The sequence below is a fragment of the Desmodus rotundus genome, chromosome 3 (assembly GCF_022682495.2).
Source record: "Desmodus rotundus isolate HL8 chromosome 3, HLdesRot8A.1, whole genome shotgun sequence".
In the NCBI taxonomy this organism is placed as follows: Eukaryota; Metazoa; Chordata; class Mammalia; order Chiroptera; family Phyllostomidae; genus Desmodus; species Desmodus rotundus.
In genome coordinates, this window is record NC_071389.1 from 112,009,527 (window position 1) to 112,029,877 (window position 20,351).

The following is a 20,351-nucleotide window of genomic DNA, read 5'->3' on the forward strand; positions in this document are numbered from 1 at the left end:
AATTTAAAAAATTCTTAACTTGCTACCAATAGAAGGCATTTTCTTACTTAACCTGGTAAAGGACTTATTTATTGATAAAACTTTTAGGCATTCATTTTAAATCAGAAATAGAACAGGGTGCATGCTGTCATCATTTGAGGCTGTACCGTAAGTCAAATAAAAGTAATACATTATAAAAATGGGAAGAAAAAAACTATCAGTCAGATATAATATAGTTGTCTATGTAATAAATTTTAAAAATCTGTAGATAAATTAAGAGCATTTAAGAAGGCTACTAGATACAATATCAGTATACAGAAGTCAGATGCATTTCTATATCCTGCACCAAACAGAACTTTGTAAAAAAAAGTTACTATTTACTATAACATTTGAAAAGCATATAAAGTGCATAAGAATGAATCATTAGAATATTAGAGGTTTGGGGGGGAAACTATACAAATATTTGAAAGATATTAAAGTCCTAACTATATCTCTTGCATGAACTGTTCTAGAACAGTGCCTGGAACATGATAAACACAAATATTTTTTGTAGAAATTCAAGAATAGCTAAGATGAGCATCTAGGATATCAAGCCTTATAAAGCTATAACAATTAGACAATGTGATTTTGGTGCAGGACTAGGCAAACCAGTAAACCGTAATAGAAAGCACAGAAACGTGGTTGATAAATGTCAATGGTGATGTTAGAATGGATTTTTAATAAATGGTATCGAGACATTGGGTTCCCCTATGGGGAAGACTGAAACTATCTCTGCCTCACACCATGAGTAAGCAACGAGCCATTCCAGGTGGATTAAAGACTAAATGTGAAACAGTACTTTAACACTCTTTGAAAGCTTCTCAGTCAGGTACTACAAGTACTGCAGTCACAAAAGAACCTAGCAAATTGTGATGGTTAATTTTATTTGACAACTTGACTGGATCACACAGGTGCTCAGGTACCTAGTCAAACTCTTTTCTGGGTGTTTTTGTGAGGATGTCTTTGGATGAGAGTAACATTTAAATCCATAGACTTGAGTAAAGCAAAATAATTGAATAACAATAAAAAATTAAAATTAAAAAAAAAACCCCCAAATTGCTCTTTCTAATGTGGGTGGCTCTCATCCTGTTTCATTCAGTCTCCAGTCAGTTGAAGGCCTGAAGAGAACAAAAAGGATTCCCCTCCCCTGAGTAAGAGTAAATCCTGACTGACTGTGTTCAAACTGGGACACGAGTTTTTGCTTGCTTTTGGACTTCACCTGAAACACTGGCTCCTCCTGGGTCTTGCACCTGCCAGCCTTTGGACTCGAATGACACCATTGGCTCTTTTGGGTTTCTAGCTTACCTGTTCACTCTGCAGATCCTGGCACTTGTGAGCCTCCGTAAGCACACTCCTTATAAAAGTGCATTATATAGTATATATTTCTGTTTTATATAGAATTCATTATAAAACATAATTTATATTTTATATATCAATGTAATGTAATATACTTATATTAATTATAGTTGCTGACTTAGGGTGGCTCTGATCCTCGTGGCTCATTCTAGGACCCATTTGAGAGGCAACAGCTACTCAGCACATAGTTTTTTTAGCAATGCTGGAATGCAGCCGAATCACACATACTGCAAGCCTCATCTGCATCTGATCTGCTAACAACCCATTGCTCAAAGCAAGTCACATAGCTAAGCCAAAATCTAGGGTGTTTTGTCCATCGTGAGGCCTGGACAGCAGTGTGGACATCTACTATTACTACAGGGGAGTGATTAATTGAGACCACTAATTCAGTCTACTACTGAAGGCAATATAAAAGTCGGAAATATCATGCAATTATGAGAGTTGTAGAACTATAATTATACCCAGCAACATGGGTGAATCTCACAGACATAACCCTGAGTGAAAAGAATTTTATACTATGTAATTTCATTTGCACAAAGTTAAAACAAATAGGCAAGACTAACTTGGATTATGAGAATAACGAATACTCTTTATCCAGAAAGGGGATATAAGGGAAGTTTCTGGGGTACTGGATAATGCACTGTTTATTGGTCTATGCTAATTACGTATGTGTATTCTGAGAAAATTCTTCAAGTTGTACATTTATTTGTGTATTTTTCTGTATGTTGTATTTCAGTAAAAAGTTTAGATACTGAGTATGTGTAGAGTGGGCTTCCTTGTGTGTACAAAGGAGAAATAGGTTATTTATACATGCTTGCTTAATTATGTACAAAACACGTCTTCAGGTTATATAAGAAATCGATAGCATACCTTGCTTGGGGTAGTGAAAGACAGGACAGGAGGGAGATTTTTTGAGATATGTTTAAGATAAGTCCATAAAAGATGGACACATCCCACACTTTATTAGAGTTTGTATAAATGATGCTATCCGTTACTGATTTTGTGTCATAAGAACATACCTTGGCACATCAGTTCAGTTCGGTTTCAAGATTTTATATGAATTAAACTGGTAAAATTAAATCATCATTATTGGCATTTTCAAAAGGGCGGACAGTGATATGTATATTTATGTAAAGCTAATGTGACTACATAGCTGAGATCTGCGTAATATATATTCTCGCAGCAACTAGGACTGAAGGTGCTGTTCGCTGTGGACATTAACTTGATCATCTGTGAAAAGATACACAAAATAAAGTAATCCAGGTGCCAAAAACCAAAATGTATGTTTATTATCAGTGTTCAGCAGCTGTTACCAATCAACATGGAGACATTGATTAGGTTAACAACAACTCCGATTAGTTATGCTGCGATTTTGTCTCCAGACTGCTGTTTTACTGTTACGCAGATTGGTTGTATGTAGGAGTCAATGAATGACAGGTACCCTATCTCTGCCTACACTTACCTCTACCTCGCAAAGGTTTACTGTCACCAAAATTATGTCTTGGCAAGGAGCAACCTGAAAAGCTCTTGTGGTTGGTGCGGTTGGCTGGTTCATTACATGATTGAGGTTAGTTTTTGGTACTAACAGATATTTTATCAGCATATTTTCTGCTTCTGAATTAGAATGAACATGTTTATTTAAATCTGATTCGGGAACCACTCAGAGTAAGTGGAAATGACTATAAAGTATGTAACTAGCTCTTAGTTTTTTGTGTTTTAGCATTCTGCCTTTGTCTCCTGAGTGTTTGTTTTTTCAGGTCTTTTTACTTAAAGCATTCTGTCTCCACCCTATCTAATCGTATGTATATTTTATTCCTGCCTTCCTTAAAAAAAAAAAAAATGCCTTTAAAGCAAGAAATTATCTGATTGCATTCTAGCTGTTTTTTAAAAAATAAATTCTTTTTAATGGTGTAAACAGAAAAACCATTTATGTTTCTACTAAATATGTTATTAGTCAAGTTTATATCTCATTTCCTAAAATTCTTATATAAATATTTATTATGATTTTGTTCTTTTTATTTTTACTGTGTTATATTGTTATTTCCTTGGAAATTTCTGGGCCATTTCTAAATAAATGTCTTAAAAGGGAATGTCTATGGCAGAGGGTCCCTTCCTGAACTTATATGTCCTTCCATTTATCAAAAATAAAATGAAATTCTTTCTGACTAAAACTGAAAAAGAATTACAGTGGAGGGATGGTCAGAGATTTATTTCATTATTTGCTATGTGTTATTGATACATACGTCTGATCCAGACAGTGCGCAGAACTTTGATGAGTGTGTACTCACTTGTGCAGACCCAGGAGTTGCCCGTTGCCCAGTCCTCTGACTGAAACTGATCAAGAGGTTCAGTTTCTCTCTTTCCTTATTTCTCACAGGTGGAGGAGTTACTGATGGCCATGGAGAAAGTAAAGCAGGAACTAGAGTCCATGAAAGCAAAGCTGTCCTCTACTCAACAGTCTCTGGCAGAAAAGGAAACTCATTTGACCAATCTTCGGGCAGAGAGAAGGAAACACTTAGAGGAAGTTCTGGAGATGAAGTAAGTGTTTTAATCTTATTCTTCACACATGTGCTTAATAGCAGTACTTTTTTCATTGCTCTCTTCTTCTGGACCTGTTTGTTAGCTCTGACACACTTAGCCTCCTTTTACTGCTACCTTGGATTTCTTACTCCTTAGAACAAATTTGGGACAAATCCTGGTCAAATAGAATTATTTTTGACTCTTCTTTATTGAACTTTAAAGTCCTCTAGAGTATATGTGTTTGCATCCAGTTGCATCTCTGAAAATTCTGAAAACTTCTGGGACATTTTGGCAAATTGTCAAGCTTATTGAGATAACTGTTGTTCCTGAGGTCATATGATAGCTAGGCAATTTTTAAAGAATTTTTTTTATTATAAACATTTCCAAAGTTACACAAAAGCAGAGAGAATCGCATAATGAACCCTCGTATACCTGTCTCCCATATTTAACAATGAATGTTTTGCCATACTCACCAGTCAATTTTTACAAAATTGTCACTTTTAGCAAAGTTTTGCTGTACGTTATTTTCCTCCTTGCCCCACATCTTGTGGCTTCCTGACATAAAAATCTGTTCCAAAACATATATACCTCTGGTAGTAAATAATTGATGATTCTTTTTCTTCTCTGTGACTTTGAAAAATTCTGATGTCCTTCTCTTTAGAATAAGTATATCTCTTTTGAAAGTCCAGTTGAACTGTCTCTTCTACTATTCCCAACCCTCACCCTTTCCTAATTATCTTATTGTCATGTTACCGAAACCAAGTCTATCCTGGGATCCCTCAGTTACCTTTACCTCGGTAGTTATCTGTTGGGGTTTTTTGTTGTTGGTGGTGGTCTTCTGTCTCAGAGGAGATATTCTTTCTCCTTCATGATGCTAGCTTCTTACCTCTATTGCAGATTTTAAGCAGTGGTCCCTCCTCAGTGTTCTTCCTCCATTAATTTTTCTCTCACATGACATTTGCTCACTTTCTGTTAGTTCCTTCTTCTCTGCATAATGTGCAATCTCTCTGATATAATGGAAACAAACTTTTCTCAGCCCAGCTAGTGCTTTAAGCTAACATTCCCTCTTCTTTTCTGCTACTTTGAAGTATTGATGAATGTTGAATACCAGAATTATAGAGTAACAGAGAATCTTGCCATGATAACTGAGTGTGAATTTTCATGGTACATCGTTATTGTGATATCATGATAGCAACCTAAGAATTGAGGAAGCACATATTGGGTGTCACCTGTGCTTATGGATTATTAGGCCACAGTGCAAGGTTAACAGATTCTCACCTTTTAGCAAAACATTACAGATGACCTGGTCTTGGAAGTGGTGAATACTTGAAGCAGAAGTAGATTGATATGCTGGGGAAATAGAGAGAGGTTAGGATTCTGAGTATCACCATGAGAAAAAAGTCTGCAAATATACTTCTTAGGAGCAAGTTAATAAAAGAGGTATAAGACATTGGTAGTAAAATTCAAATCTTGATATTTGGAGATGGAGTACTGGAGATAATTCTTGGGTGATAAAGAGTAAAATCATTTGATTTGAAGAGGTCTGGAAACCATTCCTAGAACATGGTAGAAGATAGAGTCGAGATGGGCTTAAAGTAACTAAGAAAATGGAAGGAAGATGGTTATAATTTGGGGGAAAACAAGGTATCATGTGATTTCTTTTTAAAGCAGACACTGGTACTGCTAAGGCAAAAGTGTGTGTGTGTGTGTTTTGTTTGTTTTGTCTTCTCTAGGTATCAATATCTTGACTTTATTTGTAAACTCTTTCCCACTCAGTTCAAATGACTGTTTATAGCAAGATAGTGGTGTATTTGTATAAGAATTTTCCTTTATTACTTTGAGAAGATACGAAATATTTTTTTGAAAGAATGCTTGACTTTAAACCCTGCAAAGGGAGTTGTGTGTAATTTGTTTTTCGCACCACAGTACTAAACTCTATTACTAACTTCTGTTGCCAACTTAGGTTGGAGATTACATTCTGAAAAATACTATGATTAGCACAACTTTTTTGGGTAGGATCAAGCACTTATACAATAAGGCATCGGATATGTAATTTAAATATATAAAGAAATTTATGTAAATAACATAGAAATTTAATAAATATTAACAAAAGTTCTAAAAATAAAGGGTAAAAACCTGGTTTTGACATCACTTATATCACCTCCTTCAATTGCTCAGGATTAATGGCTGTGGCATCGCAGTGTTCTTATCAACTTAAAGTTTTAAAATAGTCCTTGCTTTATTTTGCACTTAAATTTCTCCTTGTTTTTATCTTTCATTTTCAATCTTACTATGGTTATTTAATAACTTCCTTTTAGTAAATTACCTGAGCACTTTGGCCTAACCCTCTATCTCTAATCTGTTGAGAGAGTGGGGGTTTTTAACAGATGATCTCTGTTTGCAATGCCCTATGAAGCAACTGACATAGTTCCACCAAGTACAGGGAGCAACAGCTATTCTATTCTTTTCATCTAGAACAGTGAATTAAAACCCCTATTTTTCTTAAATGTAGGTTTAAGTTTGGCATACAAATAAATATAAAGTAATGATTCATAAAACCTCAGTTAAAAACTATACAGTGAGCCTAAGCATAATTTTATACAAAACACTATGAATAGTAACATATTGTGGGTTCTGATACAGTGAACTTTCTATTCCTTTTCAGTATGCAGCTGACCAAGGGAATAGACATTTTTCTGCTATATTTGGGACTCCAGTCCATATATTGAACAAGTTGCGCTAATCATCTGTCCAGGAATTTTTCATTCACTTCATTCCAAAGTCAATTTGAAAGGCATTTACTCCCTCCAAGTAGTTCTGCATGATATCTGCCTCTAATGACCTATGGCAACTACTAGGTGCATACTTCCCAGAAGAGTCTGAATTCTAACTCTGTCACTTATGAGCTCTATGACTTCAAGTCATTTACTCTCTCTGTGCCTCAATCTTCTCATTTTTAAGTGGTAATAATAATTATTCCAGCTTCATAAAGTTTTCATGGCAATAGCATAAGAAATTATTAATATGTAGAATTGAGAACAGTGCCTGGCACAGGGAACACTTAATAGCAGGTATTATTAGTTTGTATAAGTATTTTCTGGTGATGATTTGTAGGAAAAATAAAAATATTTAAGGAAAATTTTAAAGGAGAAAGGCAATATCTTACTTCTGGCTATTGTCAAGGACAACCAGGTTCCTCTCTCTATAATCATGGCAGGACCCACCGTATTTTAAAGATTTACATTGTTTAATTATTGATAATTGAGTAAGTAAAAGGACTTGTTTATTATAACCAGAAAACATGAAATGTAGAAGAAATGTGAGGGCAATGCAATGTGCAAAAGAGACCAAAACATGCATGTAAGTGAACCCGAGTCTAGAATAAGAAGTTTTCCTGAGGAAAGGGGCTGTTGGCGCATTTGTATAGAAAATTCTTCAGTAAAGCACTAGAATAGTCTAGTTTTTTAGAATAATCCTGACCAAGTCAAACCAAAAGGGATGTCCTAATAGTTAAGTATCTGTTACAGGTAAGCGGTGGCTTTGAGTTTGGGGAGATGTGAAGCTGTTCACTTGGTAACCTGCCAGTGGTTATTCAGTAGAGACATTTGAGTTGGTTAGCCAGCCCCAAAGAGAAGGAGCGTTTTTATTGGCATTTTGCACGTTGGTGGTTCTTTTCCTTAAGCTGTGGATTTGTTGGCCATTATTGTTTTTTATTCTACTTTTATGTTAGCCCTTTCCCTATGAAAGGATGAATGGGAGAAGGGGAAAAAATAATGAACAACAGCTCTAATAACCTTAAAAATATTTTAAGTATCAGTTCAGGTTATGAGCTTCACTATTGAGATTTCTAGATGAGCTGGCTCATTTTCTATTGCCCTGAATTTAGACTCCTACTATAGTCTCACCCTATGTTGGCATTACAAATAAAGCTTAAAAGACTTAATTTTTCATTTGGAATACAATTTTTATCAAACTATGAATTTGACTACTCTGAGAACTAGTTTTTAGGGGAAGTGGTAGAAGAGCTCTTTAGCTTCATTGAGAATCCATAGCTGTTTGGTAAGTAGCATCCCATTGTTAAAGTTGGCAAGAGAAACCCAAACCTCTGTGGGCTAAATTATGCACTCCTGAGGTGCCTTTTGGCTAAGGAAAGATCTAACTTTCCACAAACAGAAAATAAAATTTTATATGTACCTAAATGAGTCCAGTGATATAATCTGAATTCTGACATTTAAAAAATTCTTACTTGTTAAGAGAGAAAAATAGAATATGCTTAGCACTAAAAACCACATAGAAAATGGTTACTGGAAAAAGTTCAGACTATTTGGAGATGGACTAGATGATCAATCTATGATACCTTGAATAATTAAAACAGTTTATTTTTAATTGTTTTATCTCCTGATGTCCTGCAGTATTTCATTTTAAAATTTATTGTAGAGTTGCTGGCATTTAAAAAAACTCATTTGCAGATTTATAACAGTCTTCCAGATTAACCACAAAATTGAAAATAATTTTGTGTATTAATTTCCAGAAATAATTGTAATGACATAGTAATGGCCTAGTAATGATATAAGAACATCTGTACATTTTGTAAAGCCATTCTTACTTATTCTTCTACCAAATGCCTTTAGAGCCATTAGACAACTGATAGAGTTGGAAGCACTTTTCACAGTGTCCTGAAATTCTAAGGTTAAATATTTTGTAGGAAATCACATAAATTAATATGAAAATTCCCTACACTTGAATTAAAAAAAAAAGTCTTCTGCACAGCATAGCAATAAACAACACTAGCAGGACAAGTCATAACTAAAATTATAAGGCAAAATTTGTATTATTTATTACATAATCAGCTATCCATTGGGCCTTTTGGACTTCCTTCCTAATCTTGATTAATTCTTTAGTTTTGCCTTCTCTTTTTCTACCCTGATACTCAACTTTCTTATGCTATATACCTTACAGAATGTGTGATCTCTACTGTTTCTAACATCTTTGCCTATCAGAACTCATAGTTTAGTTGGAGCCCTGTGTTGTTATAGGAAAATGGGGGACATGGGTTGATTATAGTAATTTTAGAGTTCCTTATGTCTTTCTGCTTCTAAACTTTGACCATGATGCTCAGCTTTTCACAAGATGAGGCATGTGTATTACATATTTTTCTCAAGTATTTTCATTTTCTTGTGACCTAAATTGAAATCAATTATAAATTACCCTCAATATTCTTTGCCTTTATCCTCCTTTAAATCCTAAGCCTCCTTTTAGCCATTTAGGGTCAGATGTAATTTCCAAACAGAAGAAACCACATTCTTTTAAAGAAAAAAATAAGCTCTTTAATGATGTAATCATGTAAACAAAACAAAAAAAAAGGCTCAAATAGCTGGAGTAATCTTTAAGTAGCAAGTGAAGAACTGAGCTTTTCTGATAAAGGTCCCCAAAGTGCCTCTATTTTCCAGGTTTTAGAATTCTTTCTCTTACCCTATCAATATATGTTTTGTGTGCAATAATGGTCTCACCTGTGCAGGGTGAAATTAAGAGTATAGGTCATACTTTCTCCCAACGGGGAAAGGAGTGGGATTACTGACCTACTTCTTACTTTTCATTTTTTCCTCTGCTGAGGGTGTAGGTCAACCCTGGTCTTTTCTGTTAAGTACATATGAATCAGTTAAAGGTTAACTGTTACAGGTAGATAACCTAATGCCTTAAACTAATTGCAGTACCCATTGTAAGAAAATCTGTTAACTAACATAGCAGTATGAGAGATGTTTGAGTTTGGGGACATTTTTAAAAATCTTTTCCTTTCAGGATCTTCCTTTTCAGTGTTTTTCAGAGAATACTAAAAAGATAGTTATTCATTCTGTAAATGGGTAAAATTTCCCTCAGGCTTTGGATGCAGAAGATCAGTAATTCATCCATTTAATCATAACCTTTTCTTATCAGAGGATCCTGGGTAGAAGAGGATTATAAAATGCTCTTTGTAGCAAAGAATATGTTTACATTTTAAGTCAGTTTGCTTACCCATAAAAAAGGGATGATAATACTTAAACCCACCTTATTATGTTGTTTTGAGGATCAAATGAAATGTAGTAAGGAAAACACTTAGAAATTGGTTAGGTGCAGTGTTTGTAAAACATGATACCACTGAATATCCAATCACACTTAATTTTTCAGGTCTGTAGTTTTGTCATTCTGAAATGAAAGGGTTTGCTAAATCTCCAAGATCCCTGTGGCTTTAAAAGTTATGTAGTTCTTTGACTAGGTGACCTTCTCAGTTCCCTTGATTCTGGAGTTGTAAATGTTCTAAATAAATCAAAAAAGTAAAATACATAAACAGTACATTGAGAATAAATTGGGAGTCATATATCCATGAATTCTTGGCTGAGGACTAGGGTGCACATTCACTGGATGAGACTACCCCCACTTTAGCAGAGACTGGCTGGCATGGGAATGAAAGTGAAATTGTGATACTAGAGGTAGAGCAGTGCTGGGGAATTAGGACTTTCAACCTGGTCAAAGTAGCAAAATCCTTGTTAAAACTTCAAATGTTTTGCCAAGATAACACAAAAGCTAGGGTTTAGGAGTAGGGACCATGACCTACTCCTAAAGCCTACTATAGCCCTAGCCTAACAAAATTTAAAGCCCCAATAAAGTCTGTAGAGAAGATAGAATTGAGACATCTGAGAAATATCCTGAGCTTTCAACAGATCACCCTAACAGAAGATAAATCCAAAGCCTACACGTGTTCAAGATCAACTGTTAACTGAATTACTTACTAGACTAAAAGTCATTGCTCTCCAGAAGAAAATAACAGAATATAGAGTCTTTACAGTGTATTATCTACTGACTAGGGTGTCCAACCCATGGCCTGTGAGCTGCACACAGCCCAGGATGGCTATGAATGTGGCCTAACACAAAATTGTAAATTTACTTAAAACCTTTTTTTTTTTGCTCATCAGTTTTCATTAGTATTTGTATATTTAATGTGTGGCCCAAGAGAACTCCTCTTCTTCCTGTGTGACCCAGAGATGCCAAAAGGTTAGACACCCTTCTACAATACGCTTTGTTGGATTTTTAAAAATTGCCAGACACGCAAAGAACCAGTAACATATGAACCATAGTGAGAAAAACATGTAGTAAAAATCACCTCAGAGAAGTTCTAATGGATTTAACAGCTAAAGACTTAAAGTCACTCTTAGGAATATGCTTAAAAGACTTAAAGGAAAATGTCATATTGATGATAAAAAAGATAGGAAACCTCAGCCAAGAAAGGAAACTTTTTCAAAAATGGAAATTTGAAGGCTGACATTGAAATTAAAAATTCACTGGGTGGTCTCAATTACAGATTAAAGCTGTGAAAAGAAAGAGTCCATAAATTTTAAAACAAATCAATGGAAATTACTTAATCTGAGTAAGAGACATGGTAAATAAGTGAATATATACATAGGAAGCTTTTTTCCTCATATTTTCCTTAAAGACAACTGACCATTTAAAGCAAAAATAACATTGTAAGGTTGAATTTATAATGTATATAAAAATGAAAGATATGACAATAATAGCACAAAAGATTAGGAGGGTGGAATTATACTGTTGTAAGGTGGCTAGCTTTGTGAAGTAGAAAATTTGAAGTGTCAGTTGTGAAGTTTTATACCTTTTCCTCTAAATAGACTTTGATGATTTAAAGATGCCATATTGTTTGTTTAGAGCAACTACCAAAAGTTAGCCACAAAAACAAATATTTAAATAACTTAAAGTTAATATAGAAAATAAAATATACTACAAGTTATTTCATTAACTTAGAAGAAAAAGGGCAGGAAAGGAATAGCAGAGGAACAAAGACTAGAAGGGATAAATGGATGATAGATATAAATTCAGCATTTCAACATTTAGGTCAAAACCAAATGGACTAAACACTCCAATAAAAGAACAGAGTTTATTAGAATTGGTTTAAAAAAGAAGACATGCTGACTGTAAGACATACCCTGTAAAAAACAAATAGGTTGAAATTAAAGAATGGAAAAAGATAATTCTTTAAAGAATAATCATAAGAAAACTGGTATGGCTGTTAATAGCAGGTAACAGAAACTTCCAGAGTATTACCAGAGATAAAGACAGTATCATAATGATAAAGAGGACAGTTTATCAAAAATACATAGCAATTTTGTCATATGTATGCACCTAGTAACAGAAGAACTAAAGACTAGCATCAACTTGATTTACTTAATGTTTATAGAATAGTATACCCAACAAAATGAAGAATATACAGGTCTGACACTGTAACACCCCTTTTTCATTACAAAATCTTTTATTACAAAAATCATAAGCATATAATTCTGTAACATAATAGTATCACACTCAGGCACACCATATGACATTTTAGGTGAAATGTTCAAATTAAAACTATAAATTATTACACCCATATTATTACCCTACCAACCACACTCAAGCAGGCCTTACTTCTGCCAGACCCTGTATGTGTTTTTCAAATATGTATGGCTTGTTCACCAATGTAGACCATATGCTGGGCCATAAAAATAAGTCTTAATAAATTTCAAAAGACCAAATGTCAGAATTGTTCTCTAACCACAATGGAATTGTTAGAATTTAATAATAACAACATTTTGGGAAATCTTCCAAGTGTTTGTAAATTAAAACATACAATTCCAGATACGGCTTAGAAAAGAAGTCACAGGAATGTAAGAAAACATTTCAAACTGACAGAAAATGAAAATACAAATGTGACATTTTGTGTTATACAGCTCATGTGGTGCTTAGAATGAAATTCATGCCTTTATGTGCCTATATTAGAAAATTCAAATGCAGTAATGTGTGAGTTTCCTCACTAAGAAACTAGAGAAAGAAGAGCAAAGTAAACCAATGTAAATAGAATAAAATAAGTGATAAAGATAAGAATAGAAATCAAAGAAATGAGGAATAGACATTGTAGAAAATTCAAAGTCAACCATTCACTTTGATTTCATCAAAGAACTGATAAAATTGATACATCCCTAGAAAGGTTGATTAAGGGAAAAAGGAAGACATGAATTACCTATATTTGGAATGAAAAAGAGTAAGAGGGGCTTTCACTTGAGATTCTAAAGAGGTTTAAAAAGAATAAGAGTACTTTGAACAACTTTACATCAATAAAAATGATAACTTAGATAAAATAGACAAATTCCTTGAAAAAGACAATTTATCAAAACTGGATCAAAAGGAATAAAAAAATTGATGAGGTCTATATCTATTAAAGAAATTGAATTTGTAATTGAAAACATTTCCATAATGAAAACTCCAGGCCCAGATGGCTTGAGTGAATTTTACTAAACATATAAATAATAAATAATACAGAACCTTACGGAAACTCTCTGAGAAAATAGAGGAGATACTCCTAATTAATATAATGAAACCAGAATAATCCTCACAGTTAAACCTGACAAATACATAATGTGAAGAGAATTACAGACCATTCTCTCTCATGAAAATTGACATAAATTTCTCCAACAAAGTCTTAGCAAATTGAATTTAACATATATAAGAAAGCTAATATATCACAACTAAGTTAAACTTATTTCTGGAATGAAAGGTTTGTTCAACGTTTTTAAAAAATGAGTTAAATTTACTACATTAACATGAAGAAAAATAATAATTATCTCAGTATATTCAAAAATGCTTTTGACAAAGGCAAATTTATGCATGATAAAAACTCTTAACTGACTAGGAATAGGAGGCAGTTTCTTTAGCTTAATAAATAAGGCATATATGGGTGGAACCAAGATGGAGGCCTAGGTAGACACACTATGCCTCCTCGCACATCCAGAACTGACAGAAAATCGAACAGCAAGGAAGTCCAACACCAAGGAAATAAAAAATAAACATTCATCCAGGCCAGTAGGAGGGGCGGAGACAGGCAGCCAGGACGGAGAGGACTTGGGTTGCCATGGTGGGACCGAGACTGGCCGAGTGTGGGACGAACCAGGCAGGCAGTCTGACCACTAGCAGACCCCGCGGCCCCACATTCACGCACAGATAAACCGGAGCAAAGCAGACTGCGCAACCCAGGGCTCCAGCAGGGGGAAATAAAGCCTCAAACCTCTGATTGAAAACGCCTGTGGGGGTTGGGGCGGCAGCAGGAGAGACTCCCAGCCTCACAGGAGAGGTCGTTGGAGAGACCCACAGGGGCCAAGAGTGTGCACAAGCCCACCCACTCGGGAACAAGCACCAGAGGGGCCCAGTTTGATTGTGAGTAGAGGAGGGAAAGATTGGAGTCCGGTGGAGAGTGGAGTGGGCGCCATTGCTCCCTCTGGGCCCTTCCCCCACGTACAGCGTCACAGCGTAGCAACCAGTGTTACCCCACCCTGGTGAACACCTAAGGCTCTGCCCCTTAAAGTAACAGACGGGCCAAGACAAAAAAAAATATGGCCCAAATGACAGAACACTTCAGAGCTCCAGAAAAAATACAACTAAGCGAGGAAGAGATAGCCAACTTATCGGATACACAGTTCAAAACACTGGTAATCAGGATGCACACAGGATTGGTTGAATCTGTTCGAAAACCAGATGAAAAAATGAAGCCTATGCCAAGAGAAACAAAGGAAAATGTACAGGGAACCAATAGTGATGCAAAGGAAACTGGGACTCAAATTAACGGTGTGGACCAGAAGGAAAAAAGAAACATCCAACCAGAAAAGAATGAAGAAACCAGAAAAATCAAAAAAATGAGGAGAGGCTTAGGAACCTCCAGGACACCTTGAAACTTTCCAACATCCGAATTATAGGGGTGCCAGAAGGAGAAGAGGGAGAACAAAAAATTGAAAACTTATTTGAACAAATAGTGAAGGAGAACTTCCCCAGTCTGGCAAAGGAAATAGACTTCCAGGAAGTCCAGGAAGCTCAGAGAGTCCCAAAGAAGCTGGACCCAAGGAGGAACACACCAGGGCACATCATAATTACATTACCTAAGATTAAACAGGAGAGAATCTTAGAAGCAGCAAGAGAAAAGAACACAGTTACCTACAAAGGTCTTCCCATAAGACTGTCAGCTGATTTCTCCAAAGAGACCTTACAGGCAAGAAGGGACTGGCAAGAAGTATTCCAAGTCATGAAAGGCAAGGACCTACATCCAAGATTACTGTATCCAGCAAAGCTATCATTTAGAATGGAAGGGCAGATAAAGTGCTTCTCAGATAAGGTCAAGTTAAAGAATTCATCATCACCAAGCCCTTATTATATGAAATGTTAAAGGGATTTATCTAAGAAAAAGAAGATAAAAAATAGGAACAGTAAAAATGACAGCAAACTCACAGTTATTAACGACCACACCTAAAACCAAAACAAAAGAAAACTAAGCAAACAACTAGAACAGGAACAGAACCATAGAGATGGAGATCCCATGGAGGGTTGTCAGTAGGGCAGTGGGAGGGGGAGAGGGGGGAAAGGTACAGAGAATAAGTAGCATAGATGATAGGTGGAAAATAGACATGGGGAGGGTAAGAATAGTATAGGAAATGTAGAAGCCAAAGAACTTATAAGTATGACCCAAGGACATGAACTATAGGGGGCGAATGTGGGAGGGAGGGGGTGGGCAGGATGGAGTGGAGTGAGGGGGGGAATGGGACAACTGTAATAGCATAATCAATAAATATATTTTAAAAAATAAAGAAAAATAAGGCATATATGAAAAATTTATAGCTAACATCATACCTAATGAATACAGTTAAATACTTTCCCTCTGTGATTGCAAAAGATATAAAGATGTCCAATTTTACCCCTCTATTTAATATTATATTGAAGATTCTACCTAAGCTATATAACAAGTAGAGAAAGTATAAAATTCAAAAAGAAGAAGTAAAATTGTCTGTACTCACAAAAAACATGATTGCCTAATAAGGGCAATACATAAAAATTAGTTGTATTTCCATATCTTAGCAACAAGTCAATAGAAACTGAAATTTTATAAAGTATTATTTACAATGACATCAGAATGCATAAAGTACTTTGGAATAAATTTAACAAAAGTTGTAGATCTCTATAATCAAAACTATAAACCATCACTGAGGCAAAATTTAAAAACGTCAGAAGAAACCACTTCACCACAACAACACTGGTAGGGAGTGTGGAGTAGGTGCAAGAGAGCTGGCTGGGCTCCCAAGGGCAGCAGCTGATGTTTGGGAGGGATATTTCAGTGGCTAGGGTATTCCCCCTGAGAAGTGTGGAGTCTAAACCCCAAGCTGGGCTCTCCAGCCTACAGGACCACAGCTGGAAAAAAACCCAGATAACATCCAGCTGTGAAAAGCATCAGAATTTCTGTCTGCCAGGGAGAGAAGACTGGAGATGCAGAGAGCCTCTTAAAGGGCCAGTTCACAACATTCTGTTTGCAGCCACACCCACGGCTTCAGCAGAGGGAGGGCAAGTGGACTAGAGATGCTTGAGGGGACTCTGGGCCTAGTGGCACTGAAGAGAGAACTGAAAGAACAGCTACCAGGCTCCCTATGCTGGGTCTTTCCCCAGACTGCAGAAGCCATCTTTTTCAGGCACTCCTCTCCAAGTGGCATCAGCCTGAGGGGAAGCAGTAGCCCTGCCCCCAGGAATTACTCTGCTCTACCCTGTGGCGCTTAAGCTGGATTGCTGATTATACACTGATCACATTAACAGCTGGTCACTTTAATGACTGATTAGTTTAATATCCAAGGTGGAAAATACAAAGAAGCAGCCAAACTGGGAAGACAAAGAAATAGACCCCAAATGAAAGAACAAGAGAGTTTTCCAGAAGAACTAGATGAAAGGGAGGCAAGCAATTTATCAGATAGAGCATTCAGAGTAATGATTATAAGGATACTCAACAGCATGAGAAAAGACATAGAAACTGTAAAAAAGAACCAATCAGAAATAAATAATGCAATATCTGAGATAAATAATACACTAGAAGCCCTGGCTGGTGTGATTCAGTGAATTGAGCGCCGCCTGTGGACTGAAGGGTCTCTGGTTTGGATTCCTGGTCAGAGCACATGGCTGGGTTGTGGGTCAGGTCCCCAATTGGGGACATGGGAGAGGCAACTGATCGATGTTTCTCTCCCACTCTTTCTCCTTTCCCCTCTCTATAAAAATATATAAATAAAATCTTTAAAAAATATAATACACTATAAGGAATAAAAATTAGGTTAGATGACGCAAGGTATAGACTCAGTGTTTTGGAAGACAAGGTAGAAAAAAAACACCCAAGCAGCGCAGCAAAAAGAAAAAAAGAATTTTAAAAAAGAAGAGAGTAAGAAACATTATAGACAACATAAAATGTAACATCATCATCATGGGAATACCAGAAGGAAGAGAGAGTAAGCAAAGGATCAAAAAACTAATTGAAGAAATAATGACTGAAAACTTCTCTAATCTGGTCAAAGAAAAAGTCACACAAGTCCATTACACTTAGAAAGTCCCAAAGTTGAACCCAAAGAGGCCTACACTGAGACACATCACAATTAAAATGACAAGGTTTAAAGACGCAGAGAGCATCCTGAAAGCCACAAGAGAAAAGCAGGTAATTACCTACAAGGGAGCATCATTTAGACTGGCATCTGATTACTCAACAGAAACATTTCAGGCCACAAGGGAGTGGCAGGAAATATTCAAGGTGATGAAAAGCAAGGACCTCCAACCAAGGCTGTTTACCCAGCAAGGCTGTCGTTTAAAATCAAAGGAAAAATAAGTAGCTTCCAAATAAGAAAAAGCTAAAGAAGTTTGTTAACACCAAACCAGTACTGCAACAAATGTTTTCTTCTTCTTGAAGAAGAAGAAGAAGAAAAAGAGAAGAAGAAAAAAAAAAAAGAGGAAAACAGTCTAACAATAAATGGCACTACATATGTATCTATCAGTAATCACCTTAAATGTAAATGGCTTAAATGGTCTGACCAAAAGATATAGGGTAGCTGAATGGATAATAAGATATATATATATTTTTATTATATATATTTGTGTGTATCTTATGTATTTTATATGTATACTTTGTTTTACACACACACACACAGGCTGCCTCCAAGAGACCCATCTCAGATCAAAAAATACACACAGAGTAAAATAAAGAGTTGGAAAAAGATACTTCATACAAATGGAAAAGACAAAACAGCTGGAGTAGCAGTACTTAATATCTGAAAAAATAGACTTTAAAATGAAGGTAATAGTAAGGGACAAAGGACACTATATAATGATGAACAATCCAACAGGAGCATATAACCCTAGTAAACATTTACACACCCAACATAGGAGCACCTAAATATGTAAAGCAAATCTTGATGAACATAAAAGGAGAGATCGACAGAAATACTGTCATATTTGGGGATTTTAGCACCCCATTGAGTTCAATGGATAGATGTTCCAGACAGGAAATCAATAAGGAGATGACGGCCTTAAATGACACACTAAATCGAATGGATTCAATTGCTATCTTCAGAGCATTTCACCCCAAAGCAGCAGAATATACATAGTTTTCAAGTGCACATGGAACCTTTTCTAGGACATACCACGTTGTAGGACACAAAATAAATTTACGATACCTCAGTAAATTTAATAAGATTGAAATCATATCAAGCATCTTCCCTGACCACAATGCTATGAAACTAGAAATCAACCACAAGAACACTGAAATACACATCAAGACATGGAAGCTAAATAACATGTTAATTAAATAATTAATGGGTCACCAATGAGAGCAAGGAAGAAATCAGAAGACACCTTGAAACAAATGAAAATGAGGACACAACAATCCAAAGTCTGTGGGACACAGGGGAAGCAATCCTAAGCGTGAAATTCATAGCATTACAGGCCAATCAAATGAAACAAGAAAAAGCTCAATGGTGCTGTACATACAGAACCCCAAAGATCCCACCAAGAAACTAGTGAACTGATAAATGAATTCAGCAAAGTAACAGGATACAAAATTAATATCCAGAAATCAGTTACATTTTTATATGCCAATAATTAACTAACAGAAAGGGGAATTAAGAAAACAATCCATTCACAATTGCTTCAAAAAGAATAAAATACCTACCTAAGAATAAACCTAACCAATGATGTAAAAGACCTGTTCATGGAAATAAGACACTGTGGAAAGAAATTGAAGAAGATACAAATAAGTGGAAACACATACCATGTTCATGGATAGGAAGAAGTAACATCATTACAATGTCCATATTACCCAAAGCAATCTATAGATTCAGTGCTATTCTTACCGAGATTCCAAGGACATATATTACAGAACTAGGACAAATATTTCAAAAATGTATATGGAACCACAAAAAGCCCTGCATAGCAACAGCAATTCTGAGAAAGAACAATGTTGGAGGAACCACAATACCTAACATCAAACTACACTACAAGGCCATAGTAATCAAAACAGCCTGGTACTGGCATAAAACCAACACATAACCCTGGCTGGTGTGGCTCAGCAGATTGAGTGCCGGACTGCAAAGCAAAGGGTCCCTGGTTCAATTCCTAGTCAGGGCATATGCCTGGGTTGCAGGCCAGGTTCCCAGTGGGGGGCACTCCAGAGGCAACGAAACGTTGATATTTCCGTCCCTCTCTTTCTCCCTCTCTTCCCCTCTTTAAAAATAAACACATAAAATCCTAAAAAAAAAAAAGACTAACACATAGACCACATAGATCTATGGAACAGAATAGCAAGCCCAGAAATAAGGCCACACCTTTGTAGTCAGTGAATATTTGACAGAGAAAGCAAGCGCATATAATAGGCTAAAGATAGGTTATTCAATAAATGGTGTTGGGAAATTGTACAGGTATGTGCATAAAAATGAAACTAGACCACATTCTTATATTGCACGCAAGAATAAATTCAAAATAGATGAAAGATTTGAATGTTAGAACCAGAACCATAAAAATCGTACAAGCGAAATCTTGGATATCACTTGTAGAAATTTTTTATTGGCTATATCTCTCTAGGCAAGGGAAACAAAGGAAAAACAAATGTGACTACCTAAAACTAAAAAGTTTTTGCACAGCAAAGTAAAACATCAACAAAATAAAAAGACAACCCACACAACGGGAGACATATTCATCACTACATCTAATAAGGGGTTAATGTCCAAAATCTATAATGTACTTAACAAAACTCAACACTAAAAAGCAACCCAGTGAAAAAATGGGCGAAGACCTGAATAGAAACTTCTCCAAAGAGGACATACAAATGGCCAATAGACATATGAAAGATGCTCAGTGTCACTAATAATCAGAGAAATGCAAATTAAAACCACAGTGAGATCCCATCTCAACACCTGTCAGAATGGGTGTCATCAATAAATCAACAATGAGTGCTGGCCAGGATGTGGAGAAAAGGAAACCCTAGTGCACTGTTGATGGGAATGCAGACTGGTGCAGCCACTGTGGAAAGCAGTATGGAGATGACTCAAAATATTAAAAATGGATCTGCCTTTTGACCCAGCAATCCCACTTCTGGGAATGTA

The 20,351-nt window shown here is 35.9% G+C and overlaps 1 protein-coding gene across 18 annotated transcripts in view; it reads left to right on the plus strand.

Annotated features, from left to right (window-relative positions):
- The window catches only part of ERC1 (ELKS/RAB6-interacting/CAST family member 1), a 536,970-nt gene that overhangs the window by 273,081 nt on the left and 243,538 nt on the right, over window positions 1–20,351 (plus strand). For all 18 annotated transcript variants that reach the window (XM_053920835.2, XM_053920834.2, XM_053920839.2 and 15 more), the window contains one exon: window positions 3,752–3,912. In XM_053920835.2, coding sequence (XP_053776810.1) covers window positions 3,752–3,912 — 161 coding nt within the window. The remainder of the gene's footprint in view (window positions 1–3,751; window positions 3,913–20,351) is intronic.